At 37.0% G+C, this 18999-nt stretch overlaps 1 protein-coding gene across 2 annotated transcripts in view; it reads right to left on the bottom strand.

Moving 5' to 3' along the window:
* Positions 1 to 18999, bottom strand: part of MRPL1 (mitochondrial ribosomal protein L1) — a 91087-nt gene that overhangs the window by 50456 nt on the left and 21632 nt on the right. Inside the window, exons 1-2 of one of the 2 annotated variants that reach the window (XM_045858184.1) lie at positions 2374 to 2558; positions 1139 to 1247 (exon numbers count right to left, since the gene is read on the bottom strand). In XM_045858184.1, the coding sequence (XP_045714140.1) occupies positions 1139 to 1247; positions 2374 to 2404 (140 nt within the window). In that variant the 5' untranslated portion in view covers positions 2405 to 2558. Of the gene's footprint in view, positions 1 to 1138; positions 1248 to 2373; positions 2559 to 18999 lie in introns of those variants that run through there. The other variant, XM_045858185.1, reaches the window with a different exon arrangement.

The raw sequence follows: 18999 nt of genomic DNA, 5'->3' as shown, positions 1-18999 counted from the left end.
TCACATCATCCAATTCTCTAATATCAGCAAGGTACCCTACAATTCAATACAATTCTGACACTCTCTATGTGGCTCAGCATTAGATCCCGCAAGTTACCGACTCAGTCCCTCAACACTGCCCCCACTGCAGATGCCAATCACAAGACCCAGCCTCCACTACTTCTGATCAATAGGCTATTAATTCTGGGTGTACCACAATCCCCTCCTCAGGCTTCATGATTTACTTGAATGGCTCACAGAACTCAAAGAAATGCTTATTTAACATTTACTAGTTTATTATATAATAGGGGATATGATAAAGGATACAGATGAACAGCTAGGTAAATGGGTGAGATCAAAAAGGGTCTTTAACATAAGAGCTTCTGTCCCCACTGGGTTTTGGAGCGCCACCCTCTAACAGGTGGATTGTGTTCACCAACCCAGAACCTCTCTGAATCCCACAGTTCAGAGGTTTTGATGGAGGCTTCTTCACGTAGGCATGATCAATTATAAACTCGATCTGTAGGCATTTTCCTGTCGGTGGAGGATAGAGAGTGGGGCTGAAAGTTCCAAGATTCTAATCATGGTTTCAACCAGACCCAACAAAGGAGCTCACCAAGAGTTGCTTCGTTAGTAAAACGGTGCTCCTATCACGCTCCTATATACGGTTTTAGGAGATCCGTATCAGGAAATGGATCAAAGACCCAATATTGGAACAAAAGATGCTCCTGGCATTGCTACACTCAGGAGATTTACAAGGGTTTTAGGAGTTCTATGTCAGGCACTGAGCAGAAACCAATACAAAAATTTATTATGTCACAAAATCCTCGCCCCAACACTTACTAACTCTGTGACCTTGGGCAAGTATTCCATAACCTATTGGTGCCCTGTTTTTTGTCTCTAAAAGAGTAAAGTAACAATAGCTTCTAAATAAGGTTGCTTTGGAGACTAAATTCATAATTGAATGTCAGGGTTCAATAAGTGTTAAGTATTATTATATTAAGTCATATCTTGAACACAGGACTATAGTCAAAGAAGCAGAGATAACAGATTTTACAACTGTATGTCCCTGTATCTATTTATGGAACCAAGTATAATATTTTTTAATCAGAATTTTAAATGATAGCAAATGAAATAACTAAAAACAAAAAATACTTACTTCCTAGCAGCAGCAAAATGTCTATTGGGCACCTGAATGCATGCAGAACAAGGATGAAGAGGTGCCTGATAGGCCACCTTAGAGATGTTATGCCTTTGATGTATCAAGACTTGAAAGAAAAAAATGTAAATTATTAATATTAAATAATTACACTCACAATTCTTACAGTTTTAATTATTTTCCAAAACAAAAACATTCAACATTTTGCGATTCTTAACCATTCTTTGAAAAGCGTAATAATGAACACTCTACTTCTTGAAATTAAAGCCAAGTAAACACAACTAATTGAACAATTTTGCCTTAGTTTTAATCTAGTTCAGGCTCAGAGTGTGTTAGCTATATTATTACAGAATACATATCCTGAATGTTTTAAGTAATTTAAATTTTATTCATTTTCATAAATAGATAGTACATTCACAGAGTTGCTCAAGGTATTTCTGAAAGATAAGAACAAAGTGAAAGGAATTGACTTACCAGAGATCAAGACTTGTTATAAAGCTACGGTAGTTAATACACTAAGGTACTGGCAGAAGTATACAATGGCGAACTAATAAGACAAAAAACAGCCCAACAAGAGATTCATGCACGTATGGATATCTAAAATGTGTAAAATGGGGGTGATGCTGCCTCCACCTAAATCTATCTTAATAACAGTACACATCACTGTGCTTCAAAAACACAAAGTAAAAATACCAAAAAAGGGCTGTAAAATGCTGGGAAGAGTTGCTACCAAGAAGTATGTCTGAAACAGCCGCCAAATGAAAAATGTTGATCAAATCGACAACGTCTTTGGAAGTTTAAGAATTGAAATCGCCTGCAACTATGTAATACTCTGAAGCACTAGCGAGCATTTTTATAAATATTAGAGTTTACAGTTGTGAGCCACACATATACACCACCTTTTCTTACCAAAACTAACTTCACGTGTCCAGTCCCCACCCCCAGTATCAGAGATAGAACCTTGTCCTTGGCCTCAGTCCCTACGGGTGTCGATGTACATCCCCTTCTCATACCACTCCTAGGGTGGACAGCTCCAGAAAGAAGTGAAACCTCTGAAAAGGTCACTTTTCAGTAGCAGTGACCCTTAGGAGACCTTAGAGCCCAAAAAAGCAGGCGGCTTTTCCAGCTACCAGTGCAGACCCGTGAGTAGGAGAGTATGGCTTGCACTCTGCTGCAACAGGAGACCCTGCACCAGAAGTCTTTTCCCCTCAAGCCCGCACACCACCTTACTTTACCTCTACCGAGGCATCTTACGGGCGCCGCCATGTTGATCGTTCCGGATTGTGTTGGTAAAATAAGTCCTACGCTTCAATTCGAAAGGAATTGTGAAAGGGTTCCCTTCCGAAATTGGTAGAGGGGGAAAGGATTAAAAGGAGCAAGAAAGGGGCGGGAACAGAAAGCAGGCTATGTGCAGAGGTGGGAGGGCACTGGACCCTGGCGCCCCGTGGCAGTGTTACCTTCAGTCCTCCGTGCTGCCCAGGAAACTGTGTTTCAGGGTTCCGATAGGACAGCCTAAACATCTTTAGGGAAATCGGCTCTTCCTACATGCCAACCACTAACAAACTTTTTCTTACCTCAGCGCCAAATCAGCGGGGGTCTAAATTAATCTTAACAATCAGTACTACATTTTGCCCCTGCTGGCAAACTGTGTCATTAGGATCAACTGAATAATACTACTTAACAAATTTATATAACATATCTAGTTTTCATATGACAGATCTGAGACCTACGCACAGGTGGTTCTGACTGAAAAAAAAAAAAAAGCAGAAAAGAATCAGCATCCTTTCCATTACGTCACAGCTGTTGGTATGGTTTATCTAAAACAAATCTGGTGACAGATTGTATCACTTCCCAGTTTAAATAAAACCCTCCAGTGACTACCTCTGGAGCTGCTTCTGGCCTCCACCTACCTCCCCAGCTTAAATCCTCCTGCCAATATCCTCCCCTCCCCCATTCCCCCAGGGTTTCTCATCACCACATTGTCCATTCTGTCCCCTCTGTTTGGAATATCTTGTACCACATCACCTAGGTAACCTTTAAAAAAAGAAAAAGATTTCAGCTCAGACTTTTCTCACTGAAGAAGCCTCCCTCCCCTTCCCAGGCTGAGTTATGGCCATCGCTTCATGATGTTGTACAGTACCCAGGGCTTATATCTGGTTTTGTTTGTTTTTAAACAGTTGTATTGAGATTTAATTTACATACCATAATATTCACCAATCTAAATTGTACAATTCAAACATTCAAAGTTGTGCAACCATCACCACAATATATGTTTTTCCCACAAATCTGAGCTCACTGTGGGCAGAAATCATGTCTTACTCATTTTTTTAACCTTAGCACATTCTACAGTACCTGGAATATAGGAGGTTCTCAATAAATGTTTTTGAATAAATGAATATGCACATCCATGAATTAGTAACTCACTTAAAATAGCAAGGCTGAAAAAAACTAACTTGCTTCCATGAAGCTGCCTATAGGAAATTAGACTCAGCCAAAGTTAGGAATTTGACAAAGGCTTTATTTCATATTTATGTACTGTTCTTATCTTCATGAAGAATAATATTTCTAACTTATTTTTCTGTCTTATTAACACCTAAGCAGTCATTACAAACATTGTACACCCATTTATGGATGTTATACCAAAAAAAAAAAAAATTCTAACAACTTAAATCTACCCTTATGGTTTCCCTTTCTCCCTCATTCTTTCCCTTCCTTCTTTTCACAAACCAAAACAACCATTGCTCACATGATACTTAAAGATGAATTTCATTTGAGGATATACCAGAATTGGAGCAAATTCACCAAATTCATTCAGATGAAAACAAACACCCAAATTTGAAGCACTGGTCCTTAGACTCTACATCCCTCCCTTTCTGTAGCTGCAGTCAGCTGGCCTCCATCTGTGTACTTCTTTATGTCTCCTAATAAAACAAGAGAATTCAAATATTTAACATTGGAACTATCGTGGTATGCTTGTAGTAGTAGTAGCCTTATTAAAGCAATGTCCTATAGAAGTACAGCTTATCTAATTGCCCATTTTGAACACCAGAATTTCATGACTGTGTCCAGAATCCAGTTATCTATATATAACAATATATAAAGAGATCATTTAGCTTGAGACTTATAAAAACTACAAAAATCCACCCTCTGAAATGGGAACTCTGAGCCCCTAAATATTTAATACATAATGTGGTTCTCATTGAAGAGAGGCAGTAGAACATTCTGGTTAAGCAGTGGTATTCTGAAGCTAAACTTCCTGGAATTGAAACCCAGTATCATTCACTTACTAGCCATGCCACCTAGGGCAAGTTACTATACCTCTCTGAGCTTCAGATTCCTCATCTGTGATATGAGACTAATAGTGAGATAATTTGTTAAGGTCCTTATTACAGTATCCAGCACAGAATGAACACTCATTTAATGTTAGATGTTGTTATTAGTAAAGAACCAATGAGACTTCTTAACTAGAAAGGCAAAATGAGTAAGTTGTTCTAGCCTGCTATCCCTTCTTCCAATATTTCTTTATTTCCTAATATGATACATGCTATTTTTATCCATAAATGTGCTAGGATGTCACTTTCTTTATATCAAAACTATTTGCAGAAAATCTTAGGACTGTGTTTATGTACTTCCTGAAAGTTCACTTTAAAACAATCTTTACCAGTTGGTTTCTAGGGAGGCTTATACTTTCCAGGAGTCTTGGCAACATGCCAGCTGCCTGCCTGCTTGGCTAAGAAAAGCTTTTAAATATTTGCCTAGACCTGTGTTTTTCTTGATCTGTGTTTTCTGTCTTCCTCAACAATTTTCCAGTTGAGCTGAAAACTTCATTGCAAGAAGAGTCACTTCTCATTTGAAGTTAAGGTTTACAATGGGTTTTCTTATTGGATAAAAATAAGGAATTCCACAACACTTCCTACTTCAGTAGTGCGAATCAGAATCACCATGGAGACTTGTTAAAACTCACTCCGCAGAGTTTCTGATTCAGTAGGCCTAGGGCGGGCCCATGATTTTGCATTTGTATACCAGTTTTCAGGTGATGATGATGTACTGGTCCAGGGACCACACTTTAAATACCACTCCCTATGTAATATTATGAAATGTTTTCATCCATACTTACCATTAATTTGGGGGGAATTGTTGTTTTGCTTAATAATTTAATTCTCCATATACCACAGGCAGTAAAAATATGAATTTCCCCACATGGTGTCTTTAAAGCTCTTATCTTCTCCCCTATACAACATCTGCTACTCTACACTTGGATTTCAGCTCTGAAACTGTCCAGCTGTCAGCTGACAAATTTCCAGTGTTTACCTGTCTGCCTATCTGGATTTTGAGTATTACCAACTCCTAGATTCCCTTCCTTCCTGGGATTTACTTCAGACTCAGATTATTATTTCACAAAGAAATGACTATCTAGAATAATGGTTTCTTAGTCATGAAGCAGAAAGTTTAGAAGGAATTGGAACTCATTTTGTCCGTCCTTCCACCCCCATATATGGGAGATACTCTGTTCAAATACCCCTGGGAGACTATTTTCATTCCAGATTGAATTGGGAGATTTAGAACTGTACAGTGGAATTGCTGGTAAATGTTTAACAACTGGCTCCCAGTACCAAAGAACTGAATTTGTAGCATTTGCCCATCTCCATGGTGTAAATATTCACACAACAGCTAATTTCAAGCTATCAAATATAAAATCAACTAACACAAAATTTCTGACAACACTTGGTTCTCACATGGCTATAGCACACTACTGGGAGTTTGCTATTAAAAGCCTTTGGTAACTTTCAGAAGGACTAAACCAAATCAATTCATCCTAGACTCTAGGGCTACACTTCTCATCCTACTACAGCTATACTTCTCAAACTTCACTGTGGATGCAGATCACCTGCGGCGGATCTTACTAACATGTAGATTCTAACTCAGTAGGTCTGGGATGGAGCCTTAGATTCTGATTTCTAACTGACTCTTAAGTCATGTTGATGCTGCTGGTCCATGGGTCACACTTTTAAGTAGCAGGATCCTTGAACACATTCTAGAGCAAAATTCATATTTTTATCATTCATCCCAAGCCAGGACCTTTTGAATAGGCTCTTTCTTCCTCATACAAAAAATAAACTTAAGCAGTTCCCCACATTTCTAGATATAACCTCCATGACCTCCAACTTTCAGTGGAGATTCTAGAAATATCAATAATTTCCTTCCCTATCCTCATCTGCTTCCAGTAGAAGCTTCCTTCTCCTACATAAGTAAAATTCCCCAGCTCCAGCTATTTGGATCAGTGGAAGCCACCTGATCCAAGGAAAGTCCATCCATTCTATAGCCAGTGACCTGGGCTTGAAAAGAAAAGTTAGGCCAATTGTTCTCACGAAAATGGAATTGGGAAAATGAAAGACTGGAAAAAAACGAAAGATAACATTTTCTTTTGTTGTAGGAGGACTCATGCTGTAAGGTCATGGGGTAGATTCAAGGCTAGAGAAGACTTGAAAGTCAAGCTGAAATTAATTAGCAAGCAGAAATGATGCATGAGTAGAGTTACATGAAGTTAGTCAGTACCAAGAATAGAATGGAGCGAGAATGTCAACAGCAGCAGAGATACCATGAAGAAGAAAGAGATCAACCAGCCTCTGAGAGGAAGATAGCAGATGCTGCTTCAGTTCCTGTTACAGTTTCCGTCAAGTCTGATATATCACTGTCCCTCTTCCTGCCTCTTGTGAGATCCCCATCTACCATATATTTTTCCTACAATAACACCTGTTTTCTTGAGCTAATGCAAGTAAATTGTTATAGCTTATAAACAAACAAAAAACTAATTAAAATCATTGAACTCTAATTGTTCTGGTTGTAATGCATGAATTGGCAGCTTTCCACCAGAAATGGTTGTAAATAAAGCCTTCATTATTGAATTTCAGTGTTTGAAAAGCTTTTGAAGGTCTTATACCGACCTTATGTATAACCCTTTTCATAATTCCCTGCTTAAGTTGTTAGTGACAAACTTAAATATTCTGTAAGGTAGTTGCATCCATTTTTGGACAACTCTAAATATTAAAGTTGTTCCACAAGGTATTAATGCTGAAATCATCTTCTCTGTAACTTGGACCTAATTGAACCCTTTGGGGTCAAATCCATTTTTACACGGCAGACTTCCTGGTAAAGACAACAGCTATCATGCCCTTCAGTCTTTTCATTTGGCTGAGTAGGTTCATGTCCTTATCCACACACAGTTGCTCCCTTCCATGGCATGGTGAGGAGAACAACTCATATTCCTAGCAGACGTACCAAAAATACACTTAGATTGCCTATACCTGTACTAAAATGTAATCCTAAAACAAACAAACAAACAAACAAACAAACAAAAACACTCCAAAGGAACAGGAATAGTTCATTTTTCCTGGGAGAGTCAATGCAACCTAAAATTGCAGTACCTCCTTTGTCAATTCTAATGGCTTTGCTTAGTACTTTGTTATTCCTTTGATTTACTGCAATATTCCAGATTTTTAGTTAAACTAAACGGTAAGGCTCTTTTTGATGAATTTCTTGCTGTAAGATTTCTATATTCTAGAATAGCTCTGTCCCATACAAATCATGTATGTATTATACTTTTAAGTTTTTTAGTAGCTACATTAAAAAAGCAAAAAGAAGCAGGTAAAACTAATTTTAATAATTTAACTCAGTATATTCATACTATTATTAGTTTAATATTTAACATAAAATCATTGACATATTTTACATTCTTTTTTATAGTAGGTTTTGAAATTTGATATGTATTTTACACTTCAAGCACATCACAGTTAGGATTAAGTACATTTCAAATGCTCCATAGCCATATTTGGCTACTGTATCAGACAGCACAATTTCAGAATGATAATAGCTAATGCTTATTGAACATATCCAGTGTGCCAGGTGATTTTCTAAGGTGTTTACATATTTTAACTTTTTAAATATTCACAATAACCCCATAAGATAAACACTATAATTTTTCTCATTTTACAGGTGAAGGAACAGAGGTACTGAGAAGTTAAGTAACTTGCACAATAAATAAGTAGTTGAGTTTGGATTTGAAGCCACGATGCCTGACTATAGAAACTTTGTTCCACCCTGGCTGGTGTGGCTCAGTGGATTGGGCAGTGGCCTGCGAACCAGATGGTTACCAGTTCAATTCCCAGTCAGGGCACATGCCTGGGTTGTGAGCTGGGCTCCCAGTTGGGGGCATGCAAGGGACAACCACACATTGATGTTTCCTTCTCTTTCCTTGCTTCCTTCCCCTCTCTCTAAAAATAACAAAAAACAAAAACAAAACAAACAAAAAAGAAACTATGGTCTTAATCACTGTTACACATGTATCACTCACATATTTCATGCTGGATACTGTGAAAGTACTGTACATATATATATATATCCTGCTTAATTCCCATGTTATAGATGAAGAAACTGAGGGTCCACAGAGTTGCTTTTCCAATGCTACACAACTAATGTGAGAGCCTAATAAAAGGGCCAGTGCATTTCATCACTGTACACTCTTCCTGCTTTACTGCCATTCCAAATCTCTGTTGTTTATATATACACTCCCATGACTCAATGTTTTTGATGCCAATGTTTTAAATTAGAAAATGGCCAGATAATATCAGAGCATGTGGGAGAAAGTAAATAACATGTAAGCACATGTACATTATTTTTGATCTTCAAAGCCAAGCATGTAAATCACAGCATTAAAAAAATACTAATTAGAGTTCATTTATTTTTTATCTCTAATGCAGCCAGGGGTAAATAAAACTTGTTTGAAATATTTATCTAAAATATGGAAATGCATTTAAAAAAACGTATAGATCTGAGAAAAGTAAATATACCAACAAATCCATTTCCAGGAAGATGTTTTATTTTTATAAGAGAGTGTACACAACTCACAAAAGGAGGCTGTTAGCAATTAAGAGGATGTGACTCTCTTCCTCCCTTTTGTACTGTGTGGCTTTCTTGTTTTGTAGACATGGAAGTGAACCTGAAATTCTGTTGTACTCCTTTTAGGTCCTGTCTTTCTTTTAGATTAGCTCAAACTGAGCTTGAGTTCCTCACCAAGATCCAGCCTTAGGAGTTAATAAGCTCTTTGGCTCCTTTTTATTGCTTCAGGAAATGAGCCTGAGGCTTTTGGGAATCTTGGAAACTGTTTTTTAGTCATTTTTATCTGAAAAATACTGAGTCCAAATACTTCAATATTCACCCATGTAGAGTAGCAGCTCATCTTTGTCTAAGTTATTCTGCTCCATTGAAAATCTTCCTATTGTTGTTCTTGGGTTAGCATTTTTTTTCTAGTTGTTGTTCCTGTAGTTTTCAAAAAGGAAAGGTAGAATAGTTGTAGCGTTGGAGGGAATAAGGGGAGAGATGGGAAGAAAAAGAGACTCATAGTAGAGGGCCCCATAATAATCAAGAAGCCAGAGGTTCATGTCAGGCTTTCCTACATGGCTAACCCCAACAAAGTTATGTTCCCACTAGGTACCTCAGTTTTTCCACCTGAAAACAGGAATGACAACATTTTTGTGGCGCATGATTTTCTACTGCATTTCCTCAGTTCCAGTGACATCTTGTTAATTTATGCTAAACAACTATGGATACTTGTTAAGGGTTAATTTTTAATAGATAAATAAAAGGTGCTTTTTTTCTCTTCTCTGGGAGAGATGAAAGAGCTCTAATCCAAGCAAAAGAAAAAAGAAGAAAAGGTCAAATGGATATACAGTGGCCCAAGGAGAAGGAGTAACTAGCATTCTGACCCATCAGGAAAAATAGATTATATTTAGAAAAATTAATAGATTTCTCCATAGGTCAAAGGAAAATAATAATGAGTGGGCATAGAGATAAGGATAAAAGGATTACTAGCTACAATTTCTATTTAGCTATAATAATCTATGTTTAGATTATGTATTATACTGCCCTGGCTGGTGTAGCTCAGTAGATTGAGTGCTGGCCTGCGAATCAAAGGGTTGCTGGTTCAATTCTCAGTCAGTGCACATGCCTGGGTTGCAGGCCAGGCCCCTCCCTGGTAGGGGTTATGTGAGAGGCAACCACACATGGACATTTCTCTCCCTCTCTTTCTCCCTCCCTTCTCCTCTCTCTAAAAATAAATAAATAAAATCTATAAAATAATCTTTGCAGCATCATAAAGAAAACAATTGAGGTGATACAAACAAAAACTTTAAAACTACATGAATTAGACAGTCTCCTGCAGAGAATGCAAAATGGGGCAGAAGGCAGGAAGCTTTTATAGGACAAAGGAAGAGAAAAATAGATAATATCTGATTGGCTGAGGCCACATAGTTAACCTTATTTGGGGTGAGAAGGCCCAGAGCTGGCTTAGAGTTAGGGGATTAGCTGACTGGATATACATACTACATTTCTGGTCAAGCTGAGTATTTACTGAGACAGGAAAGTTATCTAAGTTGCAGTTTGCTGATGTGGCACCCCAGGCTGGAGCAGCTCCATCTTGGGCCTTCAACAATAAAAGCATATAATTCTTCCAGAAAATACAAGAATGCATTGCTACCTCTTTAGAAGGAAGGTTGTACAGAAGATGAGGGAGAGTAAGATGCCCTGGTTCTCAAGTCTCTGCTCTAGGAAGAGGCCTGATGCCTTCTGTGGTGGGTGACAGTGAGGGTGGGGACTTTTGCAGTGTTACCACAGCTCACCATTTAAACAGCTCACAGACCAGATTCAGGAAGTAGCAGCTATGTACTAGGAAGGCTCTACTCAGCCCAAGCTGTGTGCATCCTCAGATTCAGCTACTTATTAGACATACAGAGGACCTGCAGAGTGTCTTTGCATGGCTCTGAAGAGAGGTTGCTTATCCACAGGGAGGTGAGAACATTCAAGGGCATAGGACTAGCATGAAAGGGAAGGGAATTCCCAATGTGTTCCTCAGGGCCCTGCTTCTTGGCACTGTCTTCCAAGGATGAGTTAGCACCTGGGCAGCGAGGCAAAAGAAAAACACGTGAAAGAGAAATTTCACTGAAACCTCTGAGGGACCTGTGAACAGCAGGACTTCTTGTCTACAGAAGCCAGGTAACAAAGAGGACATGAGAGAAATTCTCGAATTTCTTACAGAAAGAAACCAAAAACAGCAGGAAAGGGGAAAAAAAGGCTCATGCCATTCAGTAGCAAATGTGTTTGGAAACACACACCGAAACTCTCCCTGGGTATAACAGATCCATCCATCCAGAGATCGGGAGCACTTTAGGGTCAAGTGTAGAGCCAGTAATTATTGGTGGGGTCGTAAAGGTAATGAAATACTGAGACTCTAGTTCACCCTTGGTCTGGAAAACACCAGGTGTATGTGGGGAACCATCTGAGAATAAGACAAGCAAGTATGATTATGGCTTTTTTTTACAATAACGGTGCCTGATTATAAAGGGTTTTTTAAGCTCTTATTTAATGTTTAATTTTCCTAAATTTTCTTTGGCCAAGATTACCAAGACAAGCAAGTATGATTGTGGCTTTTTTTTTACAATAATATTGCCTGATTATAAAGATTTTTTTAGCTCTTATTGAAGGTTTAATTTTCCTAAATTTTCTTTGGCCAAGATTACCAGTTTTTTTTTCCTTGCACCAATTCCAGATATGAATTAAAATAAGACACAATGTACTTTATACTTTAACTTAATATTAAGTGACTTAATATAAAATTAGTTCTAAAGAAGGAATCCACTATTAGGAAACTATTCTGTCCTTATCAAATTGCCGTAAATCTACCTGCTACAAAAGGGCTTTATTGTCTTTACTTATTTTTTTTCCTAACAGATTGTTCTCCTTGCTATATTCTGGTAAACAACTGGTGATTTCTTATTTTAAAAGAATACTGGACTGGATATACTTTGTTTGCCACCAACCACATCCAATCTTCACTGACCCACCCTGCTGTGTGTTTTACCTTTTGGAGAATGACCCTTTTAAACTGTGCTACCCAGGCTCTCTTGCTCCCCGACTTCTCACTAGGTTTGCTGGTGGAAAGCTGCAAGAATGCAGGAAGAAAGAGAGGCTAGTCACTGCCCTGTTCTCGCCAGTCTGGCTGTGGTCCCCCCCAAAAGCCTCCATGGTCACCTCTTCTTCCAGACAGCCCCACTTTCATAGATCTAGTTCTTACCTGGTGCTATTGGGTTGACCAAAAATTCCAAAAGGTTTTTTCCATAAAATAAAAGACATTTTTCATTTTCACAGTAATTTTATTGATTTACTGAGTATGTCAGCTATCTCCTGAAGGATATAATGTTGATTGTTCTAAATTAATGCCTTGAGTTGATTGCTATCACCTCCAACTGGCCTACCCCACTAGGCAGCATTGTCCACTGAGAATTCTCCAGCACGAAATTTCGCAAACCACTTTTGACATATTGGATCAGTCATAGCATCCTCTCTATACACTGTACAAATCTTTTTTTTTTTATTTCAATTGTGTTTTTACCTTTCTTGAAGTAATACAGCATAATATACCAAAAATGTTGCTTATTTTCTTCTGTCTTCAATATTAAAATGACTTCATGAAAATTCATCAATTTTGATGAGTTTTTTAAAAAATGCATGCTGATATAACAACTGTCACAATACAATCTAAAATCATTTTGAATGAAGTTAAAGACAACTAAGCACTACTAGAACCATCTTATGGAAAAAACAAATAAACTTTTTGGTCAACCCAATACTGAGACCACATCTTGTCTTGTTCCTTCCAGCCTCGGTATGGTTGTAGCATCGACACATGTTCACCCATGTTTATATCAGCATTTCTTGCTGGTGCCCTGAACCCTGCCCACACCTCTGTAAATAGTTCCCATTTTAAACTCTCTTCAGTTAAACTCTGAATATGCCATCTGTTTCCTGCTGAGCCCCTGACTAATAGACACCTAGTCAATATATTGCTAGGTCAGACTTTAACTGAAGTGCTGAGATAAACAAAGAGTATTATATATGTTGGTGAAAAAATTTAAATTCTATCCTAGTAACAATTTCCATAGAGCAAAAGAAATGTAGGCAATCAGTCAAACCATTCACAGCAGTTGCTCTTGTGGTTGGCTTTACTTCTTAACTCTGTCCTGAGGTTTGTATCTTCCTGTAAGAACATCACCTTCATTGTACTTCCAATGTAAAATGCTACACTTTCAGCCTTTCCTGAAACTGCTTCCATACATGAAATGGATAGCCATACTCCATGATTTACAACCTTTCCAACATCCAGTATTTGGAACTGTTTAGTCAAGAGTAAAAGAATCCAGCAGTACAGTTTATGTCCATTAGCAATCTGCGTGGACTATAGAAAAGCCCTGGAGGACATTTGCACTGCAGTCAGATCCTCTTTACTTTTCCAAGTTGCAAAAACACCTCTTTGTTCTTATAATTCTCTAGCAGATAACTATTACATCTGTCTCTTTCACACACACACACACACACACACACACACACACACCCTTCCTAAGCAGAAATATGAATTCTCAAAGACAATACTTTGTTAAAACAATATTGACCCACACATTTTTTTAATTTAAACTGGCAACTAATTAGGGTAAAAATCTAGACTTCTTTCTCCTTTTGTAAGTAATCAGCAGACCAAGCTGCCCTGGGCCCGTATTTCTACATGGCCATGACCCACTGAAGCTGAATAGGCATTGCACTTTTTAGATGGGGCATCTAAATGTGTCCCATGTACAACCATCAGCACCATTCCATAATGCCTCTCTAAGCATCTCACTCGTTTGCAGTGTCTGCCTATGCCCTGCAGACACTTGAATTTGCAACCACTACTCCACTACTCCCACTCTTTTTCAAATTACGTCCTCTGGAGTCTGTCAGAACAAGAAATAGGCCTATTGCTGAAGAATAAACCTCTTAGTGATGGTTGCATTAGCAAAAACACGAGGCTAAAGCTTTGAAATTACCACTTGTAAGTCTCTGACTAAAATCTTAGATGAGGTCCATCTGCCTTTCATTATTTTAGGCAATTCACCAAGGGTCTTTCCATCTCAACTTTGATGTTTAATAATTATTTATATAATTGGCTAGTTTTTTTGTAAGTGGTGGATGTTTTGCACCCCGATGCTGTCTTTTCCATCATATATACTGGAACAAATTAGACACTTTAGTCAAATTGGTTGAGGTAAACTAGCTTTCAGTAAATTAGTCTAAGCTCACTCAATTATGCTTTTTAAATGAGTGGATTACTAAAAGAATTTTTCACTTGCATCATATATGTTTTTGTCCAATTTGAGTTTTATGCTGCAGAAAATATGGTGCTAATTCTCATTTGAAGCCTATTCCCTACCATTCCGACCCATTGTTTAAATTTGACCTCCTGCATTACATATGAAAATACAATGGAACACTTTTTAATTTATTAGATAGGTATTGTACTCAGATTGTAAAGTGCTTAAACTTTTTTGAAAGCGCTAAAACTTTTAAGACTGGTTTGTGCACTGGGGCATCTCATAGTGCCCATTTAAACTTTGCCATGGTCCCGTCACTGCTGACTTAAAAAAATGATTAAAAAAAGGTGGTCTTGTTGCATTTGTAGTAGACACCTTCTTAACCAACTTCCACGTAATCATTCAACCAAATTAATTGAACCTTTCCAATGCTTTGGTAAAAACATTGACTGATTCCCATGGTACCTTGAAATCTTGGCTTGTAATCTATTTCTCCCACAAATAGAGCTTTATACTCAAGAGTTCATTGTTTATGTTTGCTAATGAACTATATGCAGAAGGAAGAAAAAAATTATTTTAATATGAAAATTAATCTGAGTGGTTTGGGAAGACTTGATAAAGACATGCTGCTAAAAACCATTGCTGCCAAATTTGGGGTAACAAGCCAACTGTATAAATATGGGAAAGGTAAAAATCAAAGGATTCTTTCTTCAGTTTGATCTTGCTCAAGTTCTTGTCCCACTTTAATACAAATTGTCCCACTTTGTTAAAATTCTTCGATCCCCAAGGACTAAAGTAAGTCAAGCTCCTTAACCTCCCAAGTAAGGGCTACTTCTTTTGCTGGGTCCACTACGAGTCTTCTCTAGTTCCCAAAAACCTAAACCACTTGCTTTCCCAGAACTGTCTCTGACAGTCCCTGCTTTTGGAAATATAATACTATATTATATAGGTATTATATAATACCTATATAATACTTACTATGTGACAAACAATTGTTCTAAATGATTAACATATATTAACCCATTTTCTCCCTTATAGGGGGGTGCTATCTTAAGTTATTGGTGAAAATTAAAAAAGTGCATTTTATTGTACAGAAAAATCTAAATGAAATTTTTGGCGAACCCAATATTTATAGTATGCATCTTAACTTTTAAAAACTGGTAATATTTTATTTTCTGTTATAAAATTATTCTATTAAATTCAAAAGAGGCAAAGGAAGTATAGTAAGAACAAAAAACATTGAAAACTAAATAAAGACACAAACAGATAATTGAATAAAAGCAGAAATAAGATTTGGAAACTAAAGAAATAATAACTAATACTTCTATAATACTACAAACCTGGCACTATACTAGGCACTTCACACTATAAACTCATTTAGTCTATGATGACCCCATACTATTATGTTATGCACATTTTACAGATAAGGAGATTGATGCATAGAGTGGTTAAAAAAAAAAAACTTGCCCAAAGTCACACAGCTAGCAAGTAAACAGGTAGCATTTGAACAAATGGTTTGGCTCCAGTTTATACTCTCAAATATTATACAATACTGTCATTGAAATCAGTAAGCAGTCTTGAAATGTCTACTATATACTAGGCATTGTATAAGACATAAGAAAAATAAAAGAGTTTTGCTCAGAAGAAATTCATAATGTTATGGGAGTAACCTGCAGCTAATGCACTTTGGGAACAAGTAAGAGAACAACTTAAGCCTGATCGGAAAAATCTCAGATTTCAAATCAAAGTGGCTTAAAGAATTTCTCTGTGTGAAAATGGATAAGGATATGAAAAACACAAAGAGGGGTAAATTTTAGGTAAATTGGTCATTACTGGCCCTGATCATTAAGTAAATAAGCTTTGGAAAAATTGGTTTCAGGCTAATATATTTTAGTTAGTCAATTTTAGGTGACTGTTTTGTTTTTATTTGTTTGTTTAGAAGGACTGGTTTTATATAAAAGCCTACTGAGCACCTACTATAAAAATAAGTGATGGTCTGAGGATATTAAGATGAATATAAGTTGATCTCTGTCCTAAGGCTGTGGGTTAGAATCACCAGGAGAACTTGTTAAAACACACAAAAGGCCTCACTCCCAGACTTTCTAATTCACTAGGTCTAGGGTATGACCAGAGAATTTCTATTTCTAACAAGTTCCCAGGTGATGAGGTGATGCTGATGCTACCTTCAGGGGACCACATTTAGAAAACCACTGCCCTAGGGCAATCCAAACTAACAGAGAAGGATATTGATATATGGGAAGCCTTCACAGCCGACTTTGTAATGGAAGGATTTTGTAACGGAAGGCCATGGGGAAGGGAATTCTGGTCAGGGTTTGGCATTTCCAAAAGCAGGGACTGTCAGAGACGGTTCTGGGAAAGCAAGTGGTTTAGGTTTTTGGGAACTAGAGAAGACTTGTAGTGGACCCAGCAAAAGAAGCAGCCCTTACCTGGGAGGTTAAGGAGCTTGACTTACTTTAGTCCTTGGGGATCGAAGAATTTTAACAAAGACAGGGGAGAAACTATAATAAATTCACTGCAAAGCTCCTTTGACACTCATAAAAGTTAGTGATGCCTGCCTCATTCTTTTTAAAAAAAAGAAAAATAGAAGTTAATAATGCAATAGTATTAAAAGCAATTATTTCTGAATGATCTTTTATCCAAACAAAAGTCTGGAAGTGGTCTGCCTCTTTGGTACAGAGGGACTTTTATTAGACATTTTATATTAGAGACTCAATACAAATTTATTTAATGGTGTAACAATACTTAAATAAAAGCATTTCAATTTATTTTTCATTTCTAGTTGTAACCAACTACCTAGGAGGTACATATAGTTGTTTTTTTAGGTAGATGACATTTAAAATAATCTGTAAGCCCAAGGGGTAGGAATTTTCATTACTTAGGTTTACTTTGCTGTTTAGTATAATATTATCCAGCAGGATTTGTTCCATATTAAGAATCAAAAGAACATTGTAAAATATTTAAATTTCAGTAGAATTAGAGCCAGCATAATAATAATATACATTTCTCAAGGATTATACTGAGACATAATACTGGTAAATATTTTAAAGAGGTGGATAAAGCCAAGAACAAATTTGGAATAGAAAAAACAAACTGGAAACCATTTAAAGAACACTCATGTTCTACATGGAACTATGAAACGAGAGATTTTGTGCCTACTAATCAGAAGCTGTAATTAAGAATTGGTGTCAGCCAACCACCTGTACTAGTGCTTAGACTGGAAGAGGTTCCAGCATAACTGGAACCCATCAAGGGTAGAGTGTGTTCTAAGATTGAAATGCCACAAAGGGAAATGTTTAATTTCCACAGCAGTTTGTAAATGCAACTGTGAGTGCCTAATTCACGTGAACAATAGGTGGAAGGGAAACTATTGTTCAGAACACAAAAGATGAAGAGAAGTAAATATCCAAATCTCCCCCTGACTCAAATGCAATAAAAATTCAAGTGAACATTAAATGAAGTGGGAAAAACACCCTCATGTCTACATGCAAATAAGTTTCTATAGCAACTAGCTTAATTCCAAAAAACTATGGAAAATGATTCAATAAAAATGTAATAGGGAAAGGAAAACAGACTTAGGAAAAGCAGGCCTACTGCCAAAAACCTAACATTTCCCTTTCTTTTTTCAAAGCATATCTGTAAGTAGCAATATTTTTTTAGCAAGAATCACTTTTTTTAAATTGAAATTCAATAAAATACAGCAAAGACATCTCAGTATTTCAAGTCTGTTTACACTTTATTTTCTCTCTCTCCCTCTGTGCGTGTGTGTCTCTCTCTTCCCAGGCATATAACAAAGGGAAATTTTCTTTTGACACTGGACGAGAAATATGAGATTGTATATTTAAAAATCACAGAGTCTTCCTAATCATGATCATAACATTTACTATAGGTTGGCTGTAAACCAAGATGCTAAACTGTACCTGTAGTAAGCAGGCATTTCTTATCTTGCTTAGTCTTGCTTCATTTCCTGTCAAGCATTTACTATAACAAATGACTCACTTACTCACTGCCATAGAAAAAAAAAGTATTGCAAAACTTCTTTGTTCTGGGGAGACAACAGGGCTTAGGGGACCAAATAGTAGTTTGGGGAGACAGGGTCAGTGAACACCAACCTGTCTTTGCCATTCCTTGCCTTTGGATTTTAAGCAAAGCATTTATGCATACATCCATCCATTCATTCAATCACACTCATTGAACTCAAAATGGACACCACAGTAGTTGTAAGGAAAAGCTAACTTAATAACATGAAAGAGCTTTGCCAACATAAAATGCTTTATTTAATAACTCCTTTAGACATTGAAATATCACATATAACTTGTTAATCAAATTTTTGATTATGTAAACTATTCCCTGAAAATAACTAGGGAATTAAACTCTTAGAGATATTGTAAAATCTTTTAGGTCACTGAGAAAAAACTTGTTTCAGAGCCCAAACTGATATCCTATTTTAAAAGTTATCTTGATTTCAAAATAGACTAGGACTAAGGTTTATTTAATGTATTCATTCAGCAAACATTTAATAATCACCAGCTAAGTGCCAAGAATATAGTCTATCCCTTGAAAAATTAGACATATATAATGCTCTGGATACAATAAAATAATGAAATGTTGTTGAAGGGAGACAAGTGAATGAAAATAATTTTCTGGCAAATGCCCATAAATGTAATA

Source organism: Phyllostomus hastatus, unplaced genomic scaffold (assembly GCF_019186645.2).
Source record: "Phyllostomus hastatus isolate PE091 unplaced genomic scaffold, TTU_PhHast_1.1 phas_scaffold_1674, whole genome shotgun sequence".
NCBI classification, from domain to species: domain Eukaryota; kingdom Metazoa; phylum Chordata; class Mammalia; order Chiroptera; family Phyllostomidae; genus Phyllostomus; species Phyllostomus hastatus.
The sequence above is the reverse complement of the archived record's forward strand: the minus strand, read 5'-3'. Positions and strand labels throughout refer to the sequence as shown.